Source organism: Denticeps clupeoides, chromosome 17, assembly GCF_900700375.1.
Source record: "Denticeps clupeoides chromosome 17, fDenClu1.1, whole genome shotgun sequence".
In the NCBI taxonomy this organism is placed as follows: domain Eukaryota; kingdom Metazoa; phylum Chordata; class Actinopteri; order Clupeiformes; family Denticipitidae; genus Denticeps; species Denticeps clupeoides.
In genome coordinates, this window is record NC_041723.1 from 9946474 (window position 1) to 9970632 (window position 24159).

Genomic DNA, 24159 nt, shown 5'->3' on the forward strand with positions numbered 1-24159 from the left:
CTATGCCAGCTTTTCATTTGTTGGAAATTTTCTTCATGCATTCGTTCTTACAAATCAATATAAGATTGTAAGAACGATCAAATGTGAGTGAATAGACAGACTATCCTTAGGTAAAAGATCAGGAGAAGGAGGAAGAACATCTGAAGGAGATCAATGAGCTTTCGTGAGTCTTTGGACATCTACTTCAGATGATTCTCAGGTGGGTGTATCCCACTGCTTTTAAAGAAAACCTGACGAATGCCTAGTTTATGCCCGGCCAACACAGGGCAGCCTCCCTGCTATGATGCTGGCATTACAGCAGACCTACAACTTTCAATCTACTTGAAAAATAAATAAATATATATATATATATATATATATATATATATATATATATATATATATATATATATATATATATATATATATATATATATATATATATATATATATATATATATATATATATATATGTGTGTGTGTGTGTGTGTGTGTGTGTGTGTGTGTGTATATGTATATGTATATATATATATATATATATATATATATATATATATATATATATATATATATATAAATATACTGCTTTGAAAAAAATCGACATTAATGTAGTAAGTCTATGTTACCATTTAAATTGTTTTGTTTAGTTTTATATGTATTGTACAGCATATGTATTTGATACATTTCAATGTATTCTCATAGTTTGTGTGTTTTATTAATTTCATTATCCAGTCTCTGTTATGTCGATAAGTATACATCTTGTATCCTTGGCCTTAGTGTCAGTTTAATTAAAATGACTAATAAAATCAGTACCTTAAATCCCCTTAACCAGAGTATGAGTCGCATGTTCATTATTTGAGATTCCTAAAGAAACAGAAGGAGTGGGGATGAAATCCCCCTCGGTTAATACTCCACTGTGCTCAGTCTGCATTGCCTCTTAATCACCCAAACTATCAGCGCAGTCTGTGAATGGGCCCCTAACGTCCCTTTAATTTCACTGTGATGGAAACGCAACCAGGGTGCACTGACCTCATAATGCCCACACTCTATAAAATCTGAGTAAATCCCTCTCTCTCACGCCATCAGACTCTCTTCTCTCCCCAATTTCCAGTTTTGCAAGTGATAAAATACTGAGGTATCAGAGTCACGGTGTTACTGTGAGAGAAAGGGTGAGTGCTCTCAAGTTGTGAAGACTGAAGGCACAAATCTTTGTCACAGCAGCAGACACGTCTCCCCGCCTCTTTGGATTATTATTTAGCATGATTCCTCTGTCTTCCCTTCTGGCCTCTTAAAACCAAGCAGGTGGTAAACAAGTCAATACAACGAAAATTAGAAAGGACGATCCATAAGCTGAAGAGCAAATGGCCATTTAGGAGCTGAAAATGGACTGGATGTGGTTTAAACATTCATAACTACTCGTTCCTCTCAATATTCCCGGCCGTCTGTCCTCGGGCACTTCCGTTTCTTTCATCAAGTTTACTCCATCTGACCGTCAGCAAAACCAAGCAGCTGGTGCACTTCTTACAGACAGAAGCCTGAGCGAGAGTGAGAGAGAGAGAGAGAAGATGCATGGACACTGGAGTTCATCTTTCTTCAATTGTAGAGTCTACTAATAGTAGGAATGAAGATATTTCTAATCATTCAAACAGAATCAATATTCACTATAATACAATGTGAATTTTTTGCCAAAACAATATGAATTAGTTATGTTTGTTTAAAGACAGTATTTTTTATTATTAATGACAACTATAAACTGTTCTGGGACAGATACAAAGAACCAGTGAGTTCATTATGAGAACAGATGAACATTTGACGGAAAAGCATCAGAAGTGTTTACAAAGATCATGTAACTGTCACGATGGGCTTGACATGGCGAGGAAGGAGGACGCATACGCACGACTTCACAGGAAAGGGGTTTAATACAGACTGCACACGACAAGGGAACATCAACACACAATGACCTGACGGCGAACAGACACGAACAGGATAGCTTTATACAAGTATAGAAATATACAACAGGTGAACACGATCAGGGAACACTAACATGAAACTCCGGGCCAAACTTCGGATCCGGAGTAACCCCTGCCGGTCCGGATCAAATACACCAGGGTGTTGGTGGAAATATCAAAATTGATTACAGAGTTTGTGGAATTTGTTTGTGAGTTAACTTAAAGTTACTTGTTACATGATTGTGTGTTGAAAAAGAAACTTTTGAATTGTTCATACATAAGTAAAATAAGGCTAGGGCTATTGTGGCTTATATTGTCTTTGCCTGAGATGTGTTCTGGGATAACCTCACTACTCTAAACATCAGGGGAGGGAGAAACAGCAGCGTAATGCCATTATGTATTAGAGGGCTGTGGCCGATGAGTGACCTGATTGCTTTTCCACGATTGGCCCTGCGAGTGATATCCGGGCTCAGTATATGGCAGCTGAACCATCTGGGTGAGCAAAGAAACACCTGTGCGTTCTGGGCGCGAGCCACTGGGACGAGAGGACTGCCAAAGGAGGATGGCCCACTATAACGGATCTTGTCACTAAGTGGGAGGTGCAAAACATGTCCCTCTGACACATGTGATTTCCTCAGAGAGCTGAGCTGAAGCCAGCATGTCAGATGTGTCACTTCGCCACACTGCTGGCCTACTGGACCACAGTCTGCTCTTAAAGGCCTTGAAATAAACATCCTTCATCAGAAGATCCATACAAAAGGGGGTAAAAAGGCCACAGAGTGTCCTGTCAGCAAAATGTCACTCTGTCAGCAGAAAAGTCACATGTGATAGCTTCAAGAACTTAACGGTAGATGGGTCAGAAATTATTTAGCCAGCCACTCAGGCTTGGACTATTCACCAACCATGGGACCTGCAGCGATATACCCTCAGCCTTCTTCCTTATGGCTCAGAACAGTCTGTGGCCTCCTCAGACTCCTAATTCCTCACTGCCCTTTGGTGACAACAAGGACGTGCTCATCACAAACAGATTAGGGGCCGCTATTGTTCACAGCAGCAGAAGCAATGACTTCCCCCTCCTGCAGAATGGCCCTGTCTTTTCAACAATGTGAAGAAATCATCACATTAGCCCTTCCTTTTTACCCCCTTTCCCGCTCCTCTGATTAGCCTCCCCTGGTCATCCAGACATTTGGCTTGAAGCTTGCTTTCGAACAAGGAGTCTAGAACAATCACAGATAATCAGGCACGGCCCAATATTCAATAGGTTGTTAATTAACAGTCACTTGTTTCGTCGGTACAGCCAGAGGATAATAAAACCAGGCTGAAGGCTCCACTGCTGATTGGATTTCAATCACAAGGTAGGTTTAGAAGAGCGAAAATCAAGCCTCAGTCACCATCACACACTTGACACCCTTACAATCTGGGCACAATTAAGGGAAAGGTACGGGAGCACAGAGTCCATCCCATTTAAATTCTTAAAAGACCTGTTCGTGTCTTTTTTTGAAATTGTAATTGAACATTTCAATTTAGTTATGAGTGCAGGTAATCAGGCTTCCCCAAATCTACCTCTTACTTAGGGCTGTGTGAAATGGCGTAAACTTCATATTACGATATAAATGTAAATAATTTGATAAGGAAATCTAAATGTAACTTTGAAAGGGCAACATGTAAAGGAACTGCAGTAGGAAGTTGTATAATGAGTTTTTACCAAAAAAAATTATTTTTATAGCAGATAAAAACAATATTTTGGCAATTGTACTAAAATTGGACTTTCTGTCACACCCATAATGTCAGTGGAATACCAGGTATTTGTGTGATGCAAGTGATTATATAGAATTTTTGGATTTTCTCTATTCAGCTGTAGAGTTTACATTAGAAATATTGTCGGAATATGTTTAAATAACACTATGCTTGTTCATATTGTGTCGACAGAGGCCGGCCAAGGGTATGAGACCAGTATGCTTTGTGGCTGTGTAAATAGGGGGAATTTACATCAGTATGGACAAGCATGATCATGGGATGAGAAGAGCTGCATTCCCGCTTCCAGGTGGCCCTCAATAGTAGGAGTGTCTGTTGACGCCACCTGCTGGCCCCAGTGCAAATAAGTGCAGTATTTTTAAGACCTTTAAACTCTAGATTTAGGGACTAGATTTACTAATCATTTTTATGATATTTAAGGCCTTATTTGTTGGAAAACCTGCCGTACGCACTGCGCTCTCGCCCCAAAACTGGGCATGGCTTCAAGCAGGTGACGATATTTCTACAGTATGCTGATCTCTCCCAAAAGCTATATTTCATTTTATATTTTCATTTTAGCACAATTTATATTGCATGCCGTTTATACCGCGCAGCCCTACTCTGATTTCTAAATTGCCGTTCATTTTGCCAAATAAAGAACACTGCCTCCTTCTGCAAAATTCTGGTTGCTAAATGGTAACACACCCACCTATGAACTGGAAGAGCACAGAGCCACAAGTTCAAATGCCTTAGCCCTGATTGTACGTCCCTCTGGATAAGGGCGTCTGATAAATGTTGAAAATGTAGATGTTCAAAAAATTGCCTATGCCTATGGCTGCCCACTGCTCACTAAGGGTGATGGTTAAATGCAGAGGACACATTTTGTTGTGTCACCGTGTGCTGTGCTGAAGTCTATGACAATGACAACTTTACTTGACAAACACAGCATTCCATTTGAAGTGATAAAGTTCCCCTGTACATGTATGCACATATTCCATTATTATCAGCCATTTTCAGCTACCAGAGTCAATTACAACATGAACAAGGTTTGGACTGGAGTTTAACCCACAAAACAATTATTTTCCCCATTCATAAACAAGGACATTTGAACGGTAGTGTGAGTGTGTGTGTGTGTGTGTGTGTGTGTGTGTGTGTGTGTGTGCATAAAAAGAACAGCATGTCCTACATAAAAGAACTCTGATCTCATATGTAGAGGAAGGGAACCTGTAAAGTACACTTTGTCAGTGGCACATACTTATCATGGAACTAGCTTCAGCGCTGTGCATGTATTATTCAGGGGAGGTACTCCATGAATGTATAATTCAAAACCGGTATCAGCATCATAGATGTATAATTCATTAAGACTTCACCACTATAAATCTTTAATTCAAGGAGCAACCACTAGTTGAATTTTTTCCTTAACGTTCAGTGGCATCTGAAGAGGTGAAACCTGTTCCGAATTTTTTCGAATGCAGAATGGGCTTAAAGCTTATACATGGATAAATGAGCGAATAAATACAGTAAATCTCACTATCACGATCTCTCCTGAAGAGGCCACAGCTTTAAAAAAAAAAGGCACATTTTTAGCCGGATATAGATAGATAATAGATGACTTCAGCTTTACCATAGCTATTTGTATTCATTGGGTGCATGACAAATATCAGCCAGCCTGTTGTTACTTTTCTGCTTCCATTCCACTGACCCTCACCACAACCCTCATGAGTGGGCAGCCCGGTCTTTCCTTTGCTCTGAATGTGAAACTTGCACAACACACGAATACAACAAATCCTTTTTTGTTGAGAACGTCTTTGACATAAAATCTCCACTGTGTTCAACACACTTGTTTAAAATGTATTATAAAATTATCATTAAAGCAGTCTTCAAGCTGTAGTTCCAGCACTTGTATGACTTTTTTTGGGGGGGGGAAGCTTGCATTACAAACAGGAACTGAATTCAAGACTGTTGGCTATGGATTGGGCCATAATTGGGGTGGTAGTAGCCTAGTGGGTAACACACTCGCCTATGAACCAGAAGACCCGGGTTTGAATCCCACTTACTACCATTGTGTCCCTGAGCAAGACACTTAACCCTAAGTTGCTCCAGGGAAACTCTCCTTGTAAATACTGACTGTAAGTCGCTCTGGATAAGGGCGTCTGATAAATGCTGTAAATGTAAATAATCAATACAGATTAAAACTGTTGCCTTGGACATGAAGGCAGCAAACAACAAAAGCCAGAGGCATCTGTTCATTTTACTTAATCCACAGAGAGGGAGAAGTTGTTATGAGCAGGCAACAACCGACTGGGTCGGTGTAAGAAATGCCTGAGCCTGTTTGCAGGAGTTATTTATACAGCCAGCAGACAGCCGATACACTTCACCCATAGATAGACATACTCGCTCCTGAACAGGGTCACTGGAATCAGGGTGCAGGACGGTGACTCGCCCAGAGCAGGGCGCCAGCCAACCACAGGCACAGGCATCCACACGCATGCAATTTAAAAATACACGTGGTTCACACAGACAAGACCTGGAGAGCAACTAAACATTTTAAAAGGCATCGCGTCAACCTATGAAAAGATCGAAAAGATGTGGTAATACTCTTCTACCTTGAACCACATCTTAAGGCCCAGGGCTCAGAAGCCCATAGGGTGAACTTGGCCTCACTTCCCCTCACCCCAGTCATGCCGGTTGTGAATGTTTTCCCGATACTGTGAAATGAAATCTGCGTATAGGGCCGGACAACTGGACAAAGCACCGTCCCCAGTTTTAGTATTTTTATACATTACACGTGCAAGCAAGACATTAACTCAGACAATGATGTCGGCTGAACTTGCAAAAGGCAATAAGACATTAAAGAATAATAGAATGTAGACTCAGCAACAGAACTAGCTCAGAAATAAACGTGCACCTTGATTTCTCACAAATTTCTGTACGGTTTCTACACCCGAATCCCTGCACGAATTCGCAAAAACAACGTACCTTTTTTTTTTTTTTTAAATGAATGTTCCTATTTTAGCAGATGTTAGTCTCTGCATGACAATGACAAAGATCTAGTAAAGGCACATTCACATTTTTCCCCAGAGCTGCCATCCTCATGAAGGTGGCCAAAATCAAATCTATATTTATGACTTTTATGATGTCATTTTATCTATTCGAGAAAAAAAAACCATTTTTTGAATTACAATTTGCATTAAATGTTATTGGCTGGACCCACACAGTCGAAACCGGATGCCAGGTACTGAATAACGTGAAATGGCACCGTGTTTTAGCCGCTTTCAGCCCTCGCTGGAGGAACTCAGCTCCGGTGGGAGCGAGTACCGAGGCTCGGGCAGGTGCGTTTATTCGGGTGTCTATCGGGGACAGAACCGCCGCGATGTCCCGACCGCGAAAGTCGGGGGGTCGCGTTCCTGCAAATAGTTCCCAGAAACTTTCTGCGGGTGTGGACGTGTGGCATTTAAAACACGACGTGTTCCGTGCTAAAAATGACCGAGTCTGCTGTGGTTGGTTTTTTTTTCTTCTTTCTTTTTCAAAAGCCTCCAAGTGCAAATCCCCTTCACGAGACGCGTGAACAGTCTTAACGCGACTCTTTTGTCGTGGGGGGAGGGTGGCTGTCCCCTGAACGCGGTGGGCGCACCTGTGGCCGAATGAGAATGGACGACACTACCGCTGGGTCCAGGTTAGGTCGCTCGTTAGTTAGGGACCGGGTTTGTCATAGCCGGCAGTGAGGACCAGTCGCGGCCGAGGGCTTTAACTCCCCCCTTTCCTGGAGGTTCTAACGTTGAAGTGTATTTTTGAACGCTTGTGTGACGTTCAGAGTTCTAGAATTTTAGAGCCGTGTTGGGCGGGGCTAGACGGTAAGGGGCGGGGATATAATATGGGGGCGGGGCTAGAAGGTGGACTGGCGATGTGAACAGTCGCTCTTGTTTTTAAATTGCTGTGCGTTACATTAACCTTTTTGATGTGTGCCGGTTTTCTGTGATCGTAAGTTTTCTGGGTTTGTTCCGTGATGATTGGGGGTTGAATGTACAATTTTGCGCGTGCATATTTATATCCCTGGCATGTCGTGTGTTCGCCCTCGGGAAGGACTATAAAATAAAAGTGACCCTTGGTTTCCTTAAACATTGTTTCCTCTGTGCATTTCATATGGCTGGACCTCCCCAGCGTTATTAGATTAAAAAAAAAAAGTTGGTGGCAGCAAGGTCCTCTTTATGAGAACACTTGTTACGCCTTTTTAAAGTTCTCTAGTAACTCACAAGCAGCCCTGATGTCCTCATCACCGTGCTGCACATTTACTGGCTTATAATTAGTGTTTGGTTGTGCAAACTATGACAAGAAAATATAAGCATAAGGTGAAGGATCCTTAATACAGAAGCGCTTGTAATTCCACCGTGCGACAAAAATTAATTATTGATTCAAGGTGAAAAGCAAATTGCAACACGCGTGCTCGGACTCCATAAATTCGGTCTCTGCCCACCGACCTTTGCTTTCGCGTTGGCTCTTGATCCTCCTGCAGCGGAAAGTGTCTGCAGCCCACCGGGAGCCCCGCTGTCGGGACCGAAGCAGCCCGGCGCGGCCGACGGTGACCCCCCCACCCCCGAGCATGGTAAGCTCCCACAGGGGCAAAAAGCCCACTGCTGACACAGCTCCCTTTGTGTCAAAGAGGATTTAACATTCATTAAAAAAAAAAAAAAAAGGTACGTTGTTTTTGCGAATTCGTGCAGGGATTCGGGTGTCATGAATGGTTTATGATTCTGAATAATTGATGAGCCTTGATTCCTACAATGAAAGTGATCATTGAAAACGTGTTTTCTCAGATTGAATTAAAATCAGTGTAGTTAATTGTTACATGGTAAGACCTTTTGGCCCTGGGGACCTGGGGAAGTTGAGTGAATCTGCAGGTCAGCATGTGTCACAGATTTTTGCCTTCGCTGTGCGATTAATGGCAAACGTCCTTCATTAATGTCAAAACTTACTTGCTATGTAATCCATTTATAGTCATGATTTGCCTACAGAGGCCCAGTTAGCATTGATCTTTTATTACATCTGGCTCATCAGCAGAGACTGATGGTGAATTTTGAAGTTAAAGTTAATTAACTTTTTTTTTATTCTGCACGCATATGAACAGTGAAAATAATCAAAGTGGAAAAGTTCATAAAAAAGCAAGTCAAACTGATATATTACTGCTGACAAATAAACTGGTATGTTTTTTTTTCTGAGCAAGGTACTGTCCCCACACACTGCTCCCCGGGCACCTTTCATCACCAAGGGTGACAGTTAAATACAATTTGTTGTATCTACCGTGTTCTGCAGTGCATCACAATAACAATCACTTTCTATTTTCTTTTAAGAAGTATTCAAAGCTGAATTTAGGCATGGTTTAACAAAATGTATGACAGAACCATGCCTAGGCTTTGCAATATATATGGTAAAATATTGTTACTGATATGAGAATTTATGTCTGCATTTGTGATATGGCCAAAGTCAGAAAAAGGGCTTCATGCAGCATAATCACCCTCATTTGTTCACTCTGCTGTTAATGGTCATCACGCTTTTCCACGACCCTGTAATTATTTCCCTGCTCTAATAAATAAAATCTGTTTATCTGCAGGCGTCTAGGTGACAAACACCTCCACCATTCTCCCCGAATGGAGCCGTGTGTGAAAAGGCCAGTGGGCAGGCAGGTCCTCCCCCCAGATGGAGGCTACGGATGGTTTATTGTTCTCAGCACCTTCCTTGTGTTTGGCCTGACATTTGGTATAATCAAGGCCTTTGGCGTGTTCTTTGTGGAGATCCAGCAGCACTTCGTCACCTCAGCAACCGAGTGCTCATGGATCACCTCTATTGCGGTGGCGACCATTCATTTTGGAGGTCAGGACACCTCTAGGGTGTGTAGATGACTGAGAATTGCCACTCTTTCTGAACCGAACCGCTCAAGAAAATATCATAATTATGTAATATAACTGCAGTGTCTATGCAGTGAGACCTCTTATTAACCTATTTGGATGGAGTGAAAACAATAGATGCTCTAATTGTGACTTACTAATGGAACAAAATTGGTTATGGACTATCTCTAGCACTACCTATTATTAATTTAGGTACTATTATTCTGTATAAACAAATTGGCTGAAGTAATAGATTGTTACACTTTAAGGTCACATTGGTATATCATTTATCTGAACATCTTGTTTCTTTGCTTAGCTCCCTTTGGGTCGGCCTTGAGCGCCTACTTCAGCCCCAGGTCAGTGGTGATGTTCGGGGGTCTGCTCAGCGCTGTGGGGATGGTGGCGGGAGCGTATGCCCAGAGCCTCCCCCAGCTCTATTTCTGTGTGGGATTTCTGAGTGGTAAGAGTGAGGCTTACAAACACAAATAATAACAGACTAAAAAACTTATTAGTACACAGAATTACACAATTAGCATTGTGTAAGTACATTTTCATCAAATTACACAAATACAGGACTCACTGTAGGCTTTCCATCGGGATAATTAAGAGAAGGAATTCTGTTTCGTCTGGTGTCCTATCTGCTGCCTACAGGCTTCGGATACGCCCTGACGTGGACACCCACGGTGACGACACTTGGCTGGTACTTCAATCGCAGGCGTCCGCTGGCTAACGCTCTGTCCAGTACGGGCGAGTGCATCATCACCTTCCTCTTCACCCCTCTCTTCCAGCTGTTTGTGGACCAGTATTCCTGGAGAAGTGGCCTGCTCCTCCTTGGTGGACTACAGCTTCACCTGTGCGTGTGTGGTGCACTGTTGCGTCCCCTTACACAGACTAAGGAGACTCGACTTGGAGAAGAAGAGGGGCTGGAGCTAGAGCCTGAGGATCATGCTGAGACCACCCCGGATTCAAAGTTCAAGCCAGTCAGTGCCACATCTGAAAGGACATGCTTCGACTTTAAGAGACGGGTCCAGCGCTATGTGGACTACAGTCTCATTGGCAGCGCTCACTTCATGGTTTACTCCATGTTCGGCTTGTTCGCCGCATTGGGCTTCTTCGCCCCAGCCCTCTTTTTGGTGCCATACGCACGCAGCTTGGGCATTGAGGAGTACCGCTCTGCTGCCCTGCTGTCCATCTCTGCAGCACTGGACCTGACAGGGCGCCTTGTGTTTGGCTGGGTGGCCAACATGCGTTTGATAAAAATGGTGCACCAGCTAATGGTGACTGTGCTCCTGCTTGGCACTGTGTTGCTCCTGTGCCCACTGGCCACAACCTTTGGGCAGCTGGTGGCGTTCAGTGCCGGATATGGCCTGGTATTCGGTGCTACTGTCTCCATCCACATTACCATGTTGGCCGAGGTGGTTGGCGTCAATCGCCTTGGCAGCGCTCTTGGCTTCTTCATGCTCATACGCAGTTGTGGAGGGCTGCTGGGACCCCCCCTTGCAGGTGAGACCATCGTAGGGTTAAAAATTAGAAGCTGTAAAAACCATGGTGAACTTTTCTCGCTATGTTTTAATGAGGTTCTGCATATGCACAACTGAATACAAAATAAAACAAAAGTTTTACTAGGTTTACTAATTTGCCTTGTACAGCCTGTGTAATGTGATTGAGGGCTATAACAAAAGGCTGATAAATGCCGTAAATGTAAATGTAAATTTCTGTGAGAGAAAAGGTGGCGGACCAGCAAACAAATTTGATCTGCTTCTCCACCACTGCAGATCTGTGATCCAGCAGAACCTGTGAAACACCCACACACACACACACACACACACACACATATATATATATATTTTCTTATGTCTTGTATTTTATATACATAACTTGATCTAGTATTGCTAACATAAAGATTCCGCTTGCTACCACGAAACAAATATTGACGAGCAGCGTCATTGTTAGTGAAAAAATTACAATCAATAATATTCAGCTTTTCTGTGCCTCCATTTTCAGGGCTCTTCATTGACAAGATGGGTGACTACAGCTCTGGGTTCCTGATGGCAGGTGTTGCCCTTATAGTCTCTGCTTTTTGTCTCCTCTTACTGCACCAGATGAATCGGTGAGGATGGGAGAAGTTGGAGAGCTAGTCTCTAATAGGAGAGCAACTGAGCGTTGAATGAAGGACCTGCAGGCAAACTGAGTGGTCTGGCACACTGATTGAACATTGTTAGTTTATTTTTAGGATATGTCTGACATGTAACTACACCAGTATTCTGGAATACCAGTGGAACACTTGTTTAAAACAAAATTGTATGGCATTATGTATGCTGATGAATGATTTCTTGAAAGAGCCTCCTCTAGTGGACCAAAGAAGTATATTCCAGAAAAGAGCTTTGAAAAAGCCATTTGAGCTGCTTTTCAGCAGGTTTAATTTGCTGTCCGACATACAAAGCCACACAGTAATAATATTATAAGCTCTAGTAATTAACATTTGAGATCTTGCTTTGAGTTTCCTGGTAAATAAAATTAAGAAACATGTGACCTATATATCTGTTTTTGGATTAATAAAAAAATGTTCTCATCAGAAAAGTTTTAGTAATGTTAGTGATCTTCTCATAAACATTTACAACCAGACAGTCAGACCTAAAAACCAACCACATACAATATATTATATTTCAAACAGTCATCTAATGTGTCAAAGTGGCCTTTAGTGACTTTACATATCACAAGGTTAGAATAAATATGCAGTTACGGTAACACTGAAAGCACTGGTCACTTTTAGAGCCTGTTTATTTAAAGGCAACATTACATTTACAATTACAACATTTGGCAGGAATTTCATTACAAATTACATGTGCTTTAAAATATCGATCATTTGGTTCAGTAGAATCCAATCTGTAAATAACATTTGCTCAACAACTCAGAACACTTTGACGTAACTGTATGTGAATGCTGTTTTTAGTCTTTCTAAGTAAGCATTTTCAAAAAAGGAAGATTTTTAGCTCGCTGTTTGGACATCTAATGTTCATTTCATCATGTAGGAGAGAAGAGTCTATAATGGAACAGCCAATACAGCAACACAGTTTTCCATTTTTTCCTCCAAGGTTGTTAGTTCACATTGAGGCTGCAGCTTAGTGTGTGCAGCACACTAAGATTGTTTCATGTTCTCCCCGCGTTCGCGCTGGTTCTGTGGTTCCTTTGTCCGCCCAAAGGAATGAACACAAGGTGAACTGGTGACTAAATCCATAGCTGTGAGTGAGCGAATGACGTGTGCACCCTGTGGTGGGATGGCACCCCACCCTGGGTGAGCCAATTCAACCCCAGGTCAATCCAATGAGTTTCAGAAATGCTTGTAATCTTGATTACAAGGTAATTCAGTTCTATTTACATGTAAATGTGGATTCAGGTAATGTTCAGCACTGTATCCTCAGTAAACATGGCTGAAATCTTATGTAACTGTCATCTTAGAATTCAAGACCCACATTTTAAATAATGCTTCTAGAGCCCACACTAATAACTAAGTGTCAAGTATTGTTTGTGCTGTAGTTAGCATCGCTCCTTCACCAAGAAACTGACCTTGGGTTTTAACTCCCTGCATGCGAGTTGTGGAATATTTACTGACTTGAACATGACTGAAACACTGATGAACCTATGCTCTTGTCCGTGGGTTCAAGTCACACTCTTAACGTATTGCTAGTCTGCTGAACCTAAGGATTGGAGCTCAGGGATGGGGCTTACACTACAAAACCACAGAGCACATCATCAAATATGATGAGCAAATCTACTTAAATCTATTATCTTCGATAAATTACATAAGGTGATGAAACTGTCTTGAAGTGATATAGCAGCCATTGTTTTGAGTCCTACTCTTTACACAATGCTTCTGTATTTAGTTCCCATGCATTCCCACATATGCATATACGTTTTTGAAATGCATTTTAGGCATTTAAGTACATTTTTCCAAATTAAAACCGCATTCTTAAATGACTCAGTGCAGCCTGCATAAGACTAACAATTCTGTGAAAAGTGAAGTGATTGTGAAATGTTTCCTCTGCTTTTAACTACCACTGCCCCTGACTTGATACTTTGGGTGAAGTGTCCTTATGAGATTCAGAACAACTCACCATCCTCCCTGCAAAAAATCCATGCCAATTACAATATTAAAAACATTGTCCAAATTGCTTAAACATTTGTCACGACATTGGGCTAATACAAAATGTACAGCGCTTCTGGAGTTGAACATTTCTGTGAGAGAAAAGGTGGCGGACCAGCAAACAAATTTGATCTGCTTCTCCACCACTGCAGATCTGTGATCCAGCAGAACCTGTGAAACACCCACACACACACACACACACACATACATAGATATATACTCTGTGTCTGTCAATACCTCATTTCACTGCCTTCTATGCAGACGTGACTGATTACTTACTGAGAGTAAACAGCGTCCTCTAGTGACACAAATTATTAATGTTTTTTCTAATGATGCCCAAGAAAAGAGATCTGAATATAATGTATAATTAATCGTGAATGTGTAGATATAACCTACCTTGAAAATATTATATTTACTATTATTAATTTAGCATTTCATGTATTAGCTGTTTTATTCTGGTGGGAAGCTGACAGATGAGAAAATGCTTTATAGAAACTGAAATGGAGTTGCATGTAGTTTATTATTACTGTTTTCCTCATGCAAATTTCATGCAATTACCAATCAAAACCTTGTGCATGTGTGTCAGAGCATACAACATCAGAAAATTACAAACAATGATGAATGATTACAGTGCATCAAGATTTTGTCAGCTATTTTGTTTTATCTTTTAATTACACCTATTTAAAAAAAACAGAATAAGATGTTATCTGAAACGTTTGCAAATGCAATTGTATTGAAAAGTAACAGAAAATATACACAAAAAACTATGGAATTGAACATTATTATGTTACAGTATGTAGTACATTTGTATGGCTGTGTATAGCTGGATAAGGAATGTTGAACAAGGTGGCAGGCACACCATCATCTGTTGGTGGGTTTCAAACATTCCTTCCTGACTTCCTGTAGCTGCCCGCATCCGGTTCAATGTACTGACGCTTACCTTCAAAGGCAATACATCCGATCTCATCACTCCTGACTCTGCACCTCGAGCTCTCTGATCATCCAACTCTGCTGGTACAACTGGTACCACCATCTCTCAATTGTGGTAGTGAGAGAGTAAACTGAGAGAGTGAGACAGTGAGAGAATGAGTGAAAGTGAAGTGAGTGAGTGAGTGAGTGAGTGAGTGAGTGAGAAAGTGAATGAATGAGTGAGAGAGTGGAGTGAGAGAAAGTGAAGTGAGTAAGTGGAGTGTGAGAGTCAATGAAGTGAGTGAGAGAGTGAAGTGAGTGAGAGAGTGAAGTGAGTGAAAGTGAAGTGAGTGAGAGAGTGAAGTGAGTGAAAGTGAAGTTAGTGAGTGAGACAGTGAATGAATGAGTGAGTGAGACAGTGAATGAATGAGTGAGTGAGTGAGACAGTGAAGGATTGAGTGATAATGAAGTGAGTGAGTGAGACAGTGAATGAATGAGTGAGCGAGTAGAGTGAGTGAAATGGAAGTGAGTGAGAGAGTGAAGTGCGTGAAAGTGAAGTGAGTGAGTGAGACAATGAATGAATGAGTGAGAGAGTGGAGTGAGTGAAATTGAACTGAGTGAGTGAGACAGTGAATGAATGAGTGAGAGAGTGAAGTGAGTGAAAGTGAAGTGAGTGAGAGAGTGAAGTGAGTAAAAGTGAAGTGAGTGAGTGAGTGAGTGAGACAGTGAATGAATGAGTGAGTGAGTGAGTGAGCGAGACAGTGAAGGATTGAGTGATAATGAAGTGAGTGAGTGAGACAGTGAATGAATGAGTGAGCGAGTGGAGTGAGTGAAATGGAAGTGAGTGAGAGAGTGAAGTGCGTGAAAGTGAAGTGAGTGAGTGAGACAGTGAATGAATGAGTGAGAGAGTGGAGTGAGTGAAATTGAACTGAGTGAGTGAGACAGTGAATGAATGAGTGAGAGAGTGAAGTGAGTGAAAGTGAAGTGAGTGAGTGAGTGATACAGTGAATGAATGAGTGAGAGAGTGGAGTGAGTGAGTGTGAGAGTAAAGTGAGTGAGTGAGAAAGTGAAGTCAGTGAGTGAATGAGTGATGGCTCGAGGTCCATGCGCCGTTCCCCGCTGGACCAGTGGGTGGCAGCAATGCGCCGTTTCTGCGTCAATCCTGCCGACGAAGAAGAGGAAGGGAACATTACAAGAAGAAGAGGAATGGATTTTGAGATTCGCAGCAGAAAACTCGAACAGGAGAAATTGTCCAGTGTTGTGAAGAAAGTTCACCGAAAACTTAGGAAGAAATATGTGCAAGGTACGGTTCCTTTTTGAGCCCAGTTGTTCCTGGTTATAATAAACGGCCGGTGTTCGGTGTTCTGGAAGCTACGTTTAATTTAAGGTAAAAAAAAAAAAATCATAATAATAGGGTTCACTTAGTTAAATACCGAGTTCACGTCTTTCGGTTGGTGTGAAATAAAACCTCTGCCGAAGTCCATCTGAAATGTAAGCATTTCACCCTGATTTAAATGCAGTATCAGAGATACGAATAGTGCTAAGATTCTAAATTCGATTAGCGTACAAAATGTGAATTAATTACCTAAGTGAAATGTTCTCCTGTAATGTACTGTGGCTTGGAGAAGTATGAAAACTTGCTTGAAACTTTTCCTCTTTCCTGCACAGTACATTTCCATGGAATTTAGGTCACGATTCTGACTTGGGCCTTTTGTTCATTTCTTTGTTGTTTCTGGACTACTTTTCTGTTTTGGGTCTCTGCATAGTTAATTTTTTATTCATATTAATTATTTGTGCATTTCAGTGGGTGACTTTGAAAAGATATGGCAAGAACACTGTGCAGATGAGCAGACGCTGAACTCGTATGCGATTGCCATGAAAACCCTGGCAGACAACCATTGGACAAAGAACTGTGAATCAGAAGGCCGCATTGAGTGGTGTCGTAGGTACGAAGTTTTTTTAGTTCTTTTTTTTTTTTATATGCCGTTAACGTGTAGTTTTCATGTCTTGTGTGTTGTTGATCTACGTTATTGGGTTTTTGTAAGTACTACTCATAAGTGGGTTTTGAGTATCATGATCATTTTAACTGATTTATTACCACCTTTCATAATGTATATGTGACTCATTATACATCACTGTATATCTTGGAATCATGAAGTGCTTGCCCAGCAGTATTAAATATGTAACGCTGACTCATTCAAATCGATGTAATATTAACAGGCATTGCTAATCATTAAATGAATTATCCATCCGTTTTATTGTTTCTCCAGGGTATGTCAAGACTACTTTCTGGATGGTGGAATGAAAAAGATGCTGGAGAAGGATGTGAGAAGCTCAAGCCATGCCTTGAATAAATCACCCCCAAATGAGCTGACGCACAAAATTACTTCCAGGTCTGTCTCTTACGTCAACATTTATTAGGGCTACACTGTAGATTTTTTTTTGAGGCTGTTCATAAAAATTATGTATTTTTTTGGTTTTGTTTTTTTTTTAATCAGCTGAAAGTTCAAATGCATCATACGTTATGATGAAAAGAATAGCATGGGGCAGGAAGCTCATTCTGGGAAATATACAATAAAACACATTCTGGAATTCTGTCAGTTCTGTTTTGTATATTGCGTCAACATTATAAGCCAGTGCATCAACTCTTACTGTTAACACAGGAAGGTTTGTGCATTTAGTGTGTTCAGTGTTTGGTTTTTAGTTTACTCTTCTTTTGCAGGTCAGACCTTCATTCTGGAAAAATACGACTGCTAGATGTAGGGAGCTGTTTTAACCCGTTCCTGAAGTTCGAAGAACTCTTCACTGTTGGTATTGATATAGTGCCTGCCATTGAGGTATGTTCTCTGCTCTACAAATCAGCTAAACTGGCAGGAGTCGAACAAGTACTTTTATCAACAGTTTGATAAAAATGCATTTCAAACAAAGACACTAGGCTTATTACTAATATTTTCTCCTATGAATATGCTGATTTTATGGTAAATTGAAAGGACACATCGAAACCTGTTTTTTTTCAATTGTTTTAAGTATAATTTTATTTATCTGCTATTTTAATTTTTTTATTACATCCGAATACACTTCAGATATATTAATAGATGCACTGCCTTTTCTGAGAGAGCTTTTTTCACTCAAAATTCTTTCCACTGTGTCTGCAGTTTGATTTGAGAATGGATTTTATGTACCCTTATATACTCTTACCAAGTAATGGTTCTCTGTTTTCAGAGTGTGCTCAACTGTGACTTCCTTAATCTTCAGCTGCTTCAGCCTTTACAGCTTGCGTCTGACGCTGTTGAAGCGTTCCTCTGTGAGCTACACAGCCCTGTCGAAGCACTGCCTGCACAACTGTTTCATGTGGTGGTCTTTTCTCTGCTTTTATCCTACTTCCCCTCGCCCTATCAACGGTGGATCTGTTGCAAGAAGGCACATGAGTTGCTTGGACTGAATGGCCTCCTGCTCATCGTCACGCCAGACTCCTCGCACCAGAATCGAAACGCTCCCATGATGCGCAGCTGGCGCACAGCTTTAGAGTCACTGGGTTTCCGTCGTTACAAGTACAAAAAATCTTCACATATGCACATGCTGGCTTTCCGCAAGGTGTCCTTAACCACCACTAGTGACTTGGTTAGCAATAACTACCCTGAGATGCTCTACATCCCACAGGATTTTCATTCTCTGGAACAGGAAGGACTGGATGGCGAGATACAAATGCGTTCAGATCTTGAAGATGACCAAATAGCACATGACTTCACAGAACTGCCAGACATCCCATATGACTCAGACTCTGAGGAGAGCCAAAGCAGTATAGATCCAATTGATGAACTAGGGGAACCCATCCTGTTTGAGTTTTAAATTTAGCTATTCTCCTCTGCAATCTTTTTCCAGACCTTTGTGCTGGATGAACTTGGAAGGATTTTAAGAAACATTTCACACACATAAAGTTAAAAAGATTGTTGCATTTTACTATAAAGTTTTGTATTCCTGATCCAGACATTTAAATAAGCACTCATGTTTAAATAAACTCCACAATGTTGTATACAAACGTTGATTCTATATAAATTGTATGTGTTTTCCAATGTCATTTGTTGTCATTGTATTTAAAAAAATAATACCGAATAGGAATTAAATGGACACGGGCATGACGTTCTGTTGTTTTTGATCATTGCTGGTAGTGAAAATATGTTTGGGTAATGCAGTTCTCAAATACATATTTCAACAATTGTGATTTGTCTTTATTCTGCTTTGTTTGAGAATACATTTAGAATAACTAACAGGCACTTTGATCAATCAATTTATGTATCAGTGAAATGTGTGCGTGTTATTATTTAAAAAAGTGACATGATACACAAGTCCTGCCATTAAAGGAACTTAATTGAGGGGCAGTGGTGGCCTAGCGGTTAAGGAAGCGAATCCCAGTCCGCCGAGGTGCCACTGAGCAAAGCACCGTCTGCACACACTGCTCCCCAGGCGTCTGTCGTGGCTGCCCACTGCTTGTGTTAAAAGTAGAGGACACATTTTGTTGTGTCACCGTGTGCTGCGCTGTGTGTCACAATGACAATCACAAAAAAAAATCAGTGATTTGCTTGACTCGACTTGTTTGACCAACCTCTATGTTTCATTGATCTTAATATGTATGTACCAGACTGGTTTAAAAAACATATATATATATATATATTTAAATATTACTTTTAAATAAATATTTATTTTAAATACATATTTGTAATACATTACAAACTATTTAATATTTATTTACGAAATGATTTCGCATTTCTACAATAAATATTATATTAGAATACAGCTGAACTTTTCAAACGTGTTGTGCCACCGGAAACTGCGTTTTGTTTTGTTTTGTTTTACATCGGGGACAGTTTGTCCCTAGCGGCTCTCCGTACCGGTTCGATGGCGCAAGGACAAAGTTTTGAAAGTAGCTCTCGCTCCCTGTAGCGGAGTAGCAACCATGTCATTTCTGTGTCCGCGGTCCGGCTCCAGTCCAAGTGCTGGGTCGTAGCGACTCGTTTCGAGTCTTCGTTCGGAGCCGCTAGCTGCTAGCCGCGCAACTTCTGCTCCTGTCACCGATGGCCGCGCTGCCGGCGCCGAGCGATCTAGCGAGTGTCGCCTAGATGGCCAGCGGCTGACGCGTCGTCGCGTTGCGCGCTTGTGCGGACATGTGCAGGCTCCTCCGGTACGCCGTGAGCCACTGCCTGTACGCCGCCATGCTGCGGGTCCAGCTCGTCGCGGGGCAGGTGAAGGTGCGCGCCGCGGCGCGCTGCTTCGCCGGCTCGGCCACGCTCCCCGTCCTGGTGGCTGCGGGCCTGTGGCTGTACGTGCAGTGGGAGCGGAGTTCGGACTCCTCCGCCGCCGCCGCCGCCGTGTCCGTCGCCGTGGTCGTGTTCGTGTTCGTCCTGGGCATCGCCAGTATATTCTACTATTACTTCAACATGGCCGGACTCGGCTTGAGCCTCTGCCACTTCTGTTATGGCTGTCTGCTGGGCCTTTTGAGCTTTTCTCACAGTCCGTCCCCGCGGCCGGACGCCATGGTGTGGACCGCCAGTGTCCTGCTGGTGGCCAGCGTGGTCCTGCACGGGCTGTGGGCCCTGGTGGAACGGCTCGGTGGCTGGACCAGACACCGGCCCGGCTTCCTGACCGCGGCGGAAGGCCTGCAGCTGGCCGGTTTCGCGGTGGCCGGCGGTGCGGCGCTCGTGGGCCGGTCCGCGTGCGCCGCCGCGAGTTGGGTCGTGATCGTCGCGGCCCTGGCCGCTCTGCTCGTGAACCTGCGGACCAAGGCTTTCCTCGCCCTGGCCAGCGCCGCCTTCTTCCCGTCCGTCTGCGCCGCCGTCTTCTTCCCGTCCCTGGAGGTCCCCGTGAACCCGTTTGCCGTGGCCTGCTTCTCCGGCCGCCTCGTCTGCGAGCCGCTGCTGGACACGTACTTCAGTGGGTTGTCTGCAACGGAGCGGTGGCGGCCGCTGCTCCTCTGTGGTGGCCTGTGGCGCAAGCTCTCGCTTCTGCCTGTGGTCTTTGTCGAGATCGCGCAGCTCGTCCTGTCCGCCTTGATATTAGGGGACCTGGTACTGTGGATCGTTCCCGGCTTTTGTGTCTTGGGCATGTTCTGGATAGCTTGTCACATGATCTTCATCGTCACGCTGTGGGGTTTCTACACAAAGCTCAGTGACTGTCAGAGGATGTGCCTGAGCCAGAGGTCAGAGGTCAACAACTTGGACAGGGTCATGGCCTCGAAAGGGATGCGCCACTTTTGCCTCATTTCGCAGCGTCTGGTGCTTTTCACCGTTTTGTCCACCATTGTTCTTGGAGCATTTTCATGGCAGGTACGTAGTTCAGGACGTACGATTTGCTCCAGACCTACTGCTAAAAGAAATGTAATCGTGCTGCGTCTTACAGCCAGCAAGTAGTCTCTTCATTAGCGTCTTCCTCCTCGTCCTGCACCTCGAGTCACTCGCTCATGGCCTCTTCTGTGAACTGGGCACGTGCCTCGGTGGGACTGCGGTGGGATATGCTGTGGTCGTCCCTACAAATTACTGCAGGTAAGACGAGGCCACGCCCTGATGGGCGGTTCTCTGTTAATGCTGCGCCATGAATGGACTCATTCCGTGTATTTGATCTCCCCGCAGTCCGGATGGCCAGCCCACGCTTTTGCCCCCCGATCAAGTGCAAGAGCTGAATCTGCGCTCCACAGCCATGCTGAACAACGTGCAGCGCTTCTTCTCCTACCACATGATCGAGGCGTACGGCTGTGACTATTCCACCAGTGGGATGAGCCTAGAGGGACTGCAGTCGAAGCTCAGATTTTTTCTGGACTACCGCACGTCTGATGGCCCACGACACGACACCTACATGCTTTTCTACAGTGGACACACCGATCACAATGGGGACTGGGCCTTAGCAGGTTTGTAAACATTTACATTTACAGCATTTACCAGGTGCCACTGAGCAAAGCACCGTCCCCACACACTGCTCGCTCAAGGTGATGGGTTAAATGCGGAGGACAAATTTCACTGTGTGCACCATGTGCTGTGCTGCTGTGTATCACAAGTGACAATCACTTCACTTTCACTTACAGGGTTACAACTCAGGGTTAAGTGTCTTGCTCAGGGACACAATGGTAGTAAGTGGGATTTGAACCTGGGTCTTCTGGTTCACAGGCGAGTGTGTTACCCACTAGGCTACTACCACCCTGTATAAACCAAACAAGGCTCTCAGTTCCTCAGTTTGAGGAACTAGTGAAATAATATTCATTTAGTAATATTATTATTTATTTGTAGAAATACATCCATTTCATTCCTTGTGGCAGTAGTCTAGTGTCTAAATGGGTTAAGACACTTAACCCTGAGTGTCCCCAGGGGGGACTGTCCCTGTAACTACTGATTGTAAGTCGCTCTGGATAAGGGCGTCTGATAAATGCCATTCATGTAAATATATGATTTATATCAGTATTTTTTGTCTGTGCAGGAGGCAACACCCTCCAGCTGGACGACATTGTTGGATTCTGGAGGGAGAAAAATATGGGCTTCTGCTCTCGTCTCATCCTCATCCTAGATACAGAAAACTCATTGCCGTGGGTGAAAGAAGTTCGCATGGTGGAAGGGAACTTTGTGGCTGTACAGGGTGCAATGCTGTCCCACACCACAGATGTGGAGCTCCAGGATGCCCCGCAGCTTGGGGATTTCACTGCTAAATGGGTCGAGTTTAACTGTAACCCAGACAACGGCATTAAATGGTCTGAAAGGGGACAGACGTTGTCTGCCATCTATGGGCTTTCCAAGACCTGGGGTGACTACGAGCTTCACTTGCCCACTGGGAGCGACGTGGCCAAACACTGGAGGATAACATACCCAGTGGTTCAGGTGGCAAACTGGGCCGGTGGACTGAATTTGTGGTGGGCGTGTAGTTTATTCCTTCGTTGTCTGAGGAGGATGAAGCTGAACTGGTTTCCTCCTGCCGTCTTAGACATTGGCCAAGGAATCAAGCTGGTTAAATCGTAGCTGGCCAGAATGAAAGTAAGCTCTCGGTTTCCCCAGGGCTCTGTACCACAAAGCGAAATGTTTCTTCTCATGGTTATGAGAAGAAACATTCATTTGAGACTGATTTTTGCGTCTCAGTACCAAAACTCTGATTGTGATGTAGAACCCATATATAGATATATATCGTTGGATACTGACTATTGACCATGTTACTGATTCCAAATTTTTTTTTTTTTCATCAGCGTCTGCTTCAAGGGATATTAGTTTACTTTTAGGTCCTTGCACTTTTAATAAGTCCACACTTGAGGCGTTAATGTTTTTCATCCCTGCTCTCTGCAATCCTGTGTTTTTATAAGACATATTGTGTGGGAAGAACACATAGTTAATTTTAGAGTTTCTTTTTGCTTGCAGCAGATGGTCTGGGGTTCTATTACTTTGTTTGGTGCATTTAGGTTGAGTTGTGTCGAGCAGCATAAGTTATGGACGTCTGAATGCAGTTTTAAGTGCCTTGTTAATTCCTACCTCTGGTACACACTTTAAATTGCATTTATGTTTGTCAGATATAAAATGTACCAAAACTGGTGTTGGTGTGAAGGGATAATCATTGTTTGAAGCCATAGGGATGTCTTGACTCTTTAAGTTGCTAGTGCTATAATTGAAGAAGAACAGGAAAATCTATATTTTATGAAATTTAAATGATTGTCTATTAAACTAAAAGAACAACACTGGAACGAAGAGTATTTTACTATTTTTGTATTTAACAGTAACTTGTTCAACTCAGGTTGTTAGGAAGACATGGAATTTGTTTTTTATTTTATTTTTTACAGACATTTATACCAAAATATGTCAGACATCCTAAAATGGGCTGTGCTGCTGTTTAGATTGTACTTCTTTTCCTAACATATTTATACTGTGGTGTTGAATTTGAATTGTAAATTATAGGGTGGATAACCTTTTCATACTAAAATGTAATATTTTTATGATGTACATAATCAGATTGTTCATAAGTCTGTAATTTTTTATTATTGTTAAAAATAATAAATGAACCAAAGTCTGAAGCTTTTAGAGACTTATTGTTCTCATAGTCAGTATGTTTTCTATAGGACTGAGGGTGGTATTGCAATTTTTACAAACGTATTTGGAACTGTTCAACATTTGCTCTATCCTGATTAGAGCCCTGACCCAGCAGATGAACAGACGCAATGATCATCAATTTCTGTAAAAAAAAATGGTTAGGCACAGCTAGGATTATTTTCTATTTGAAATATAAATCCTATTTGATAAATAATTAAGAATAATCCTTGAGACATGGTGTGAATACATTTTTACGTCGCCACACTAGTGACTGTCCCCCTGGAATTATGTTCCAGGCTTGAAAACATTTATCACTTTGTGGAATATCTTTAAATTAGGTTCAAATGTCAGAATTTGGTGGTCAAAGATCAAGACTAACATGGCCTCACAGTTATGAACTCAATATATGTGACACCTAATTAGTTTATAGAGACATTAATCATGAGGGAGTAATCATTATTTTCTAAGGAAACGTTCCAGTTTATTCACATGATCACCAGATGTTTTGATAAAAT

The 24159-nt window shown here is 42.4% G+C and overlaps 3 protein-coding genes across 7 annotated transcripts; all 3 read left to right on the forward strand.

Annotated features, from left to right (window-relative positions):
* Nucleotides 1–7559: 7559 nt before the first annotated feature.
* LOC114767475 (monocarboxylate transporter 13) lies at nt 7560–13891 on the forward strand. 5 transcript variants are annotated; one of them, XM_028959315.1, is made up of 6 exons: nt 7560–7643; nt 8176–8265; nt 9271–9530; nt 9861–10004; nt 10196–11047; nt 11549–12073. In XM_028959315.1, exons 3-6 carry the CDS (start codon nt 9308–9310, stop codon nt 11656–11658), a joined length of 1329 nt encoding a protein of 442 aa, XP_028815148.1. In that variant the 5' UTR covers nt 7560–7643; nt 8176–8265; nt 9271–9307; the 3' UTR covers nt 11659–12073. The 5 variants fall into 5 exon arrangements, 4 of the variants coding, with proteins under 4 accessions (XP_028815148.1, XP_028815149.1, XP_028815146.1 ...); XM_028959316.1 differs by lacking the exon at nt 7560–7643 and having other exon boundaries at nt 7650–8265; nt 9861–9900; nt 10196–10244; nt 10333–11047; XR_003742940.1 differs by lacking the exons at nt 7560–7643; nt 11549–12073 and adding an exon at nt 13795–13891 and having other exon boundaries at nt 7650–8265; nt 10196–11273.
* A 1871-nt stretch (nt 13892–15762) lies between these two features.
* samtor (S-adenosylmethionine sensor upstream of mTORC1) lies at nt 15763–18815 on the forward strand. The gene is made up of 5 exons (XM_028959317.1): nt 15763–15900; nt 16402–16543; nt 16868–16990; nt 17320–17434; nt 17820–18815. Exons 1-5 carry the CDS (start codon nt 15804–15806, stop codon nt 18444–18446), a joined length of 1104 nt encoding a protein of 367 aa, XP_028815150.1. The 5' UTR covers nt 15763–15803; the 3' UTR covers nt 18447–18815.
* Nucleotides 18816–19435: 620 nt separating this feature from the next.
* On the forward strand, nt 19436–23635 carry tmem168b (transmembrane protein 168b). Its single transcript, XM_028958480.1, has 4 exons — nt 19436–20917; nt 20991–21133; nt 21221–21495; nt 22059–23635. The coding sequence occupies exons 1-4, from the start codon at nt 19760–19762 to the stop codon at nt 22589–22591; spliced, it is 2109 nt and encodes a 702-aa protein (XP_028814313.1). The 5' UTR covers nt 19436–19759; the 3' UTR covers nt 22592–23635.
* Nucleotides 23636–24159: the final 524 nt, after the last annotated feature.

Excerpts from the sequence above, each read along its gene's own strand:
- samtor (XM_028959317.1), top strand. The coding sequence starts at position 15,804 with ATGGATTTTGAGATTCGCAGCAGAAAACTCGAACAGGAGAAATTGTCC. Across the intron at positions 16,544-16,867 it reads CGCATTGAGTGGTGTCGTAG|GGTATGTCAAGACTACTTTC; the intron begins GTACGAAGTTTT and ends TTGTTTCTCCAG. Across the intron at positions 17,435-17,819 it reads ATATAGTGCCTGCCATTGAG|AGTGTGCTCAACTGTGACTT; the intron begins GTATGTTCTCTG and ends CTCTGTTTTCAG.
- tmem168b (XM_028958480.1), top strand. The coding sequence starts at position 19,760 with ATGTGCAGGCTCCTCCGGTACGCCGTGAGCCACTGCCTGTACGCCGCC. Across the intron at positions 21,134-21,220 it reads GTCCCTACAAATTACTGCAG|TCCGGATGGCCAGCCCACGC; the intron begins GTAAGACGAGGC and ends ATCTCCCCGCAG. Across the intron at positions 21,496-22,058 it reads TGGGGACTGGGCCTTAGCAG|GAGGCAACACCCTCCAGCTG; the intron begins GTTTGTAAACAT and ends TTGTCTGTGCAG.
- LOC114767475 (XM_028959315.1), top strand. The coding sequence starts at position 9,308 with ATGGAGCCGTGTGTGAAAAGGCCAGTGGGCAGGCAGGTCCTCCCCCCA. Across the intron at positions 10,005-10,195 it reads CTGTGTGGGATTTCTGAGTG|GCTTCGGATACGCCCTGACG; the intron begins GTAAGAGTGAGG and ends TGCTGCCTACAG. Across the intron at positions 11,048-11,548 it reads GCTGGGACCCCCCCTTGCAG|GGCTCTTCATTGACAAGATG; the intron begins GTGAGACCATCG and ends CTCCATTTTCAG.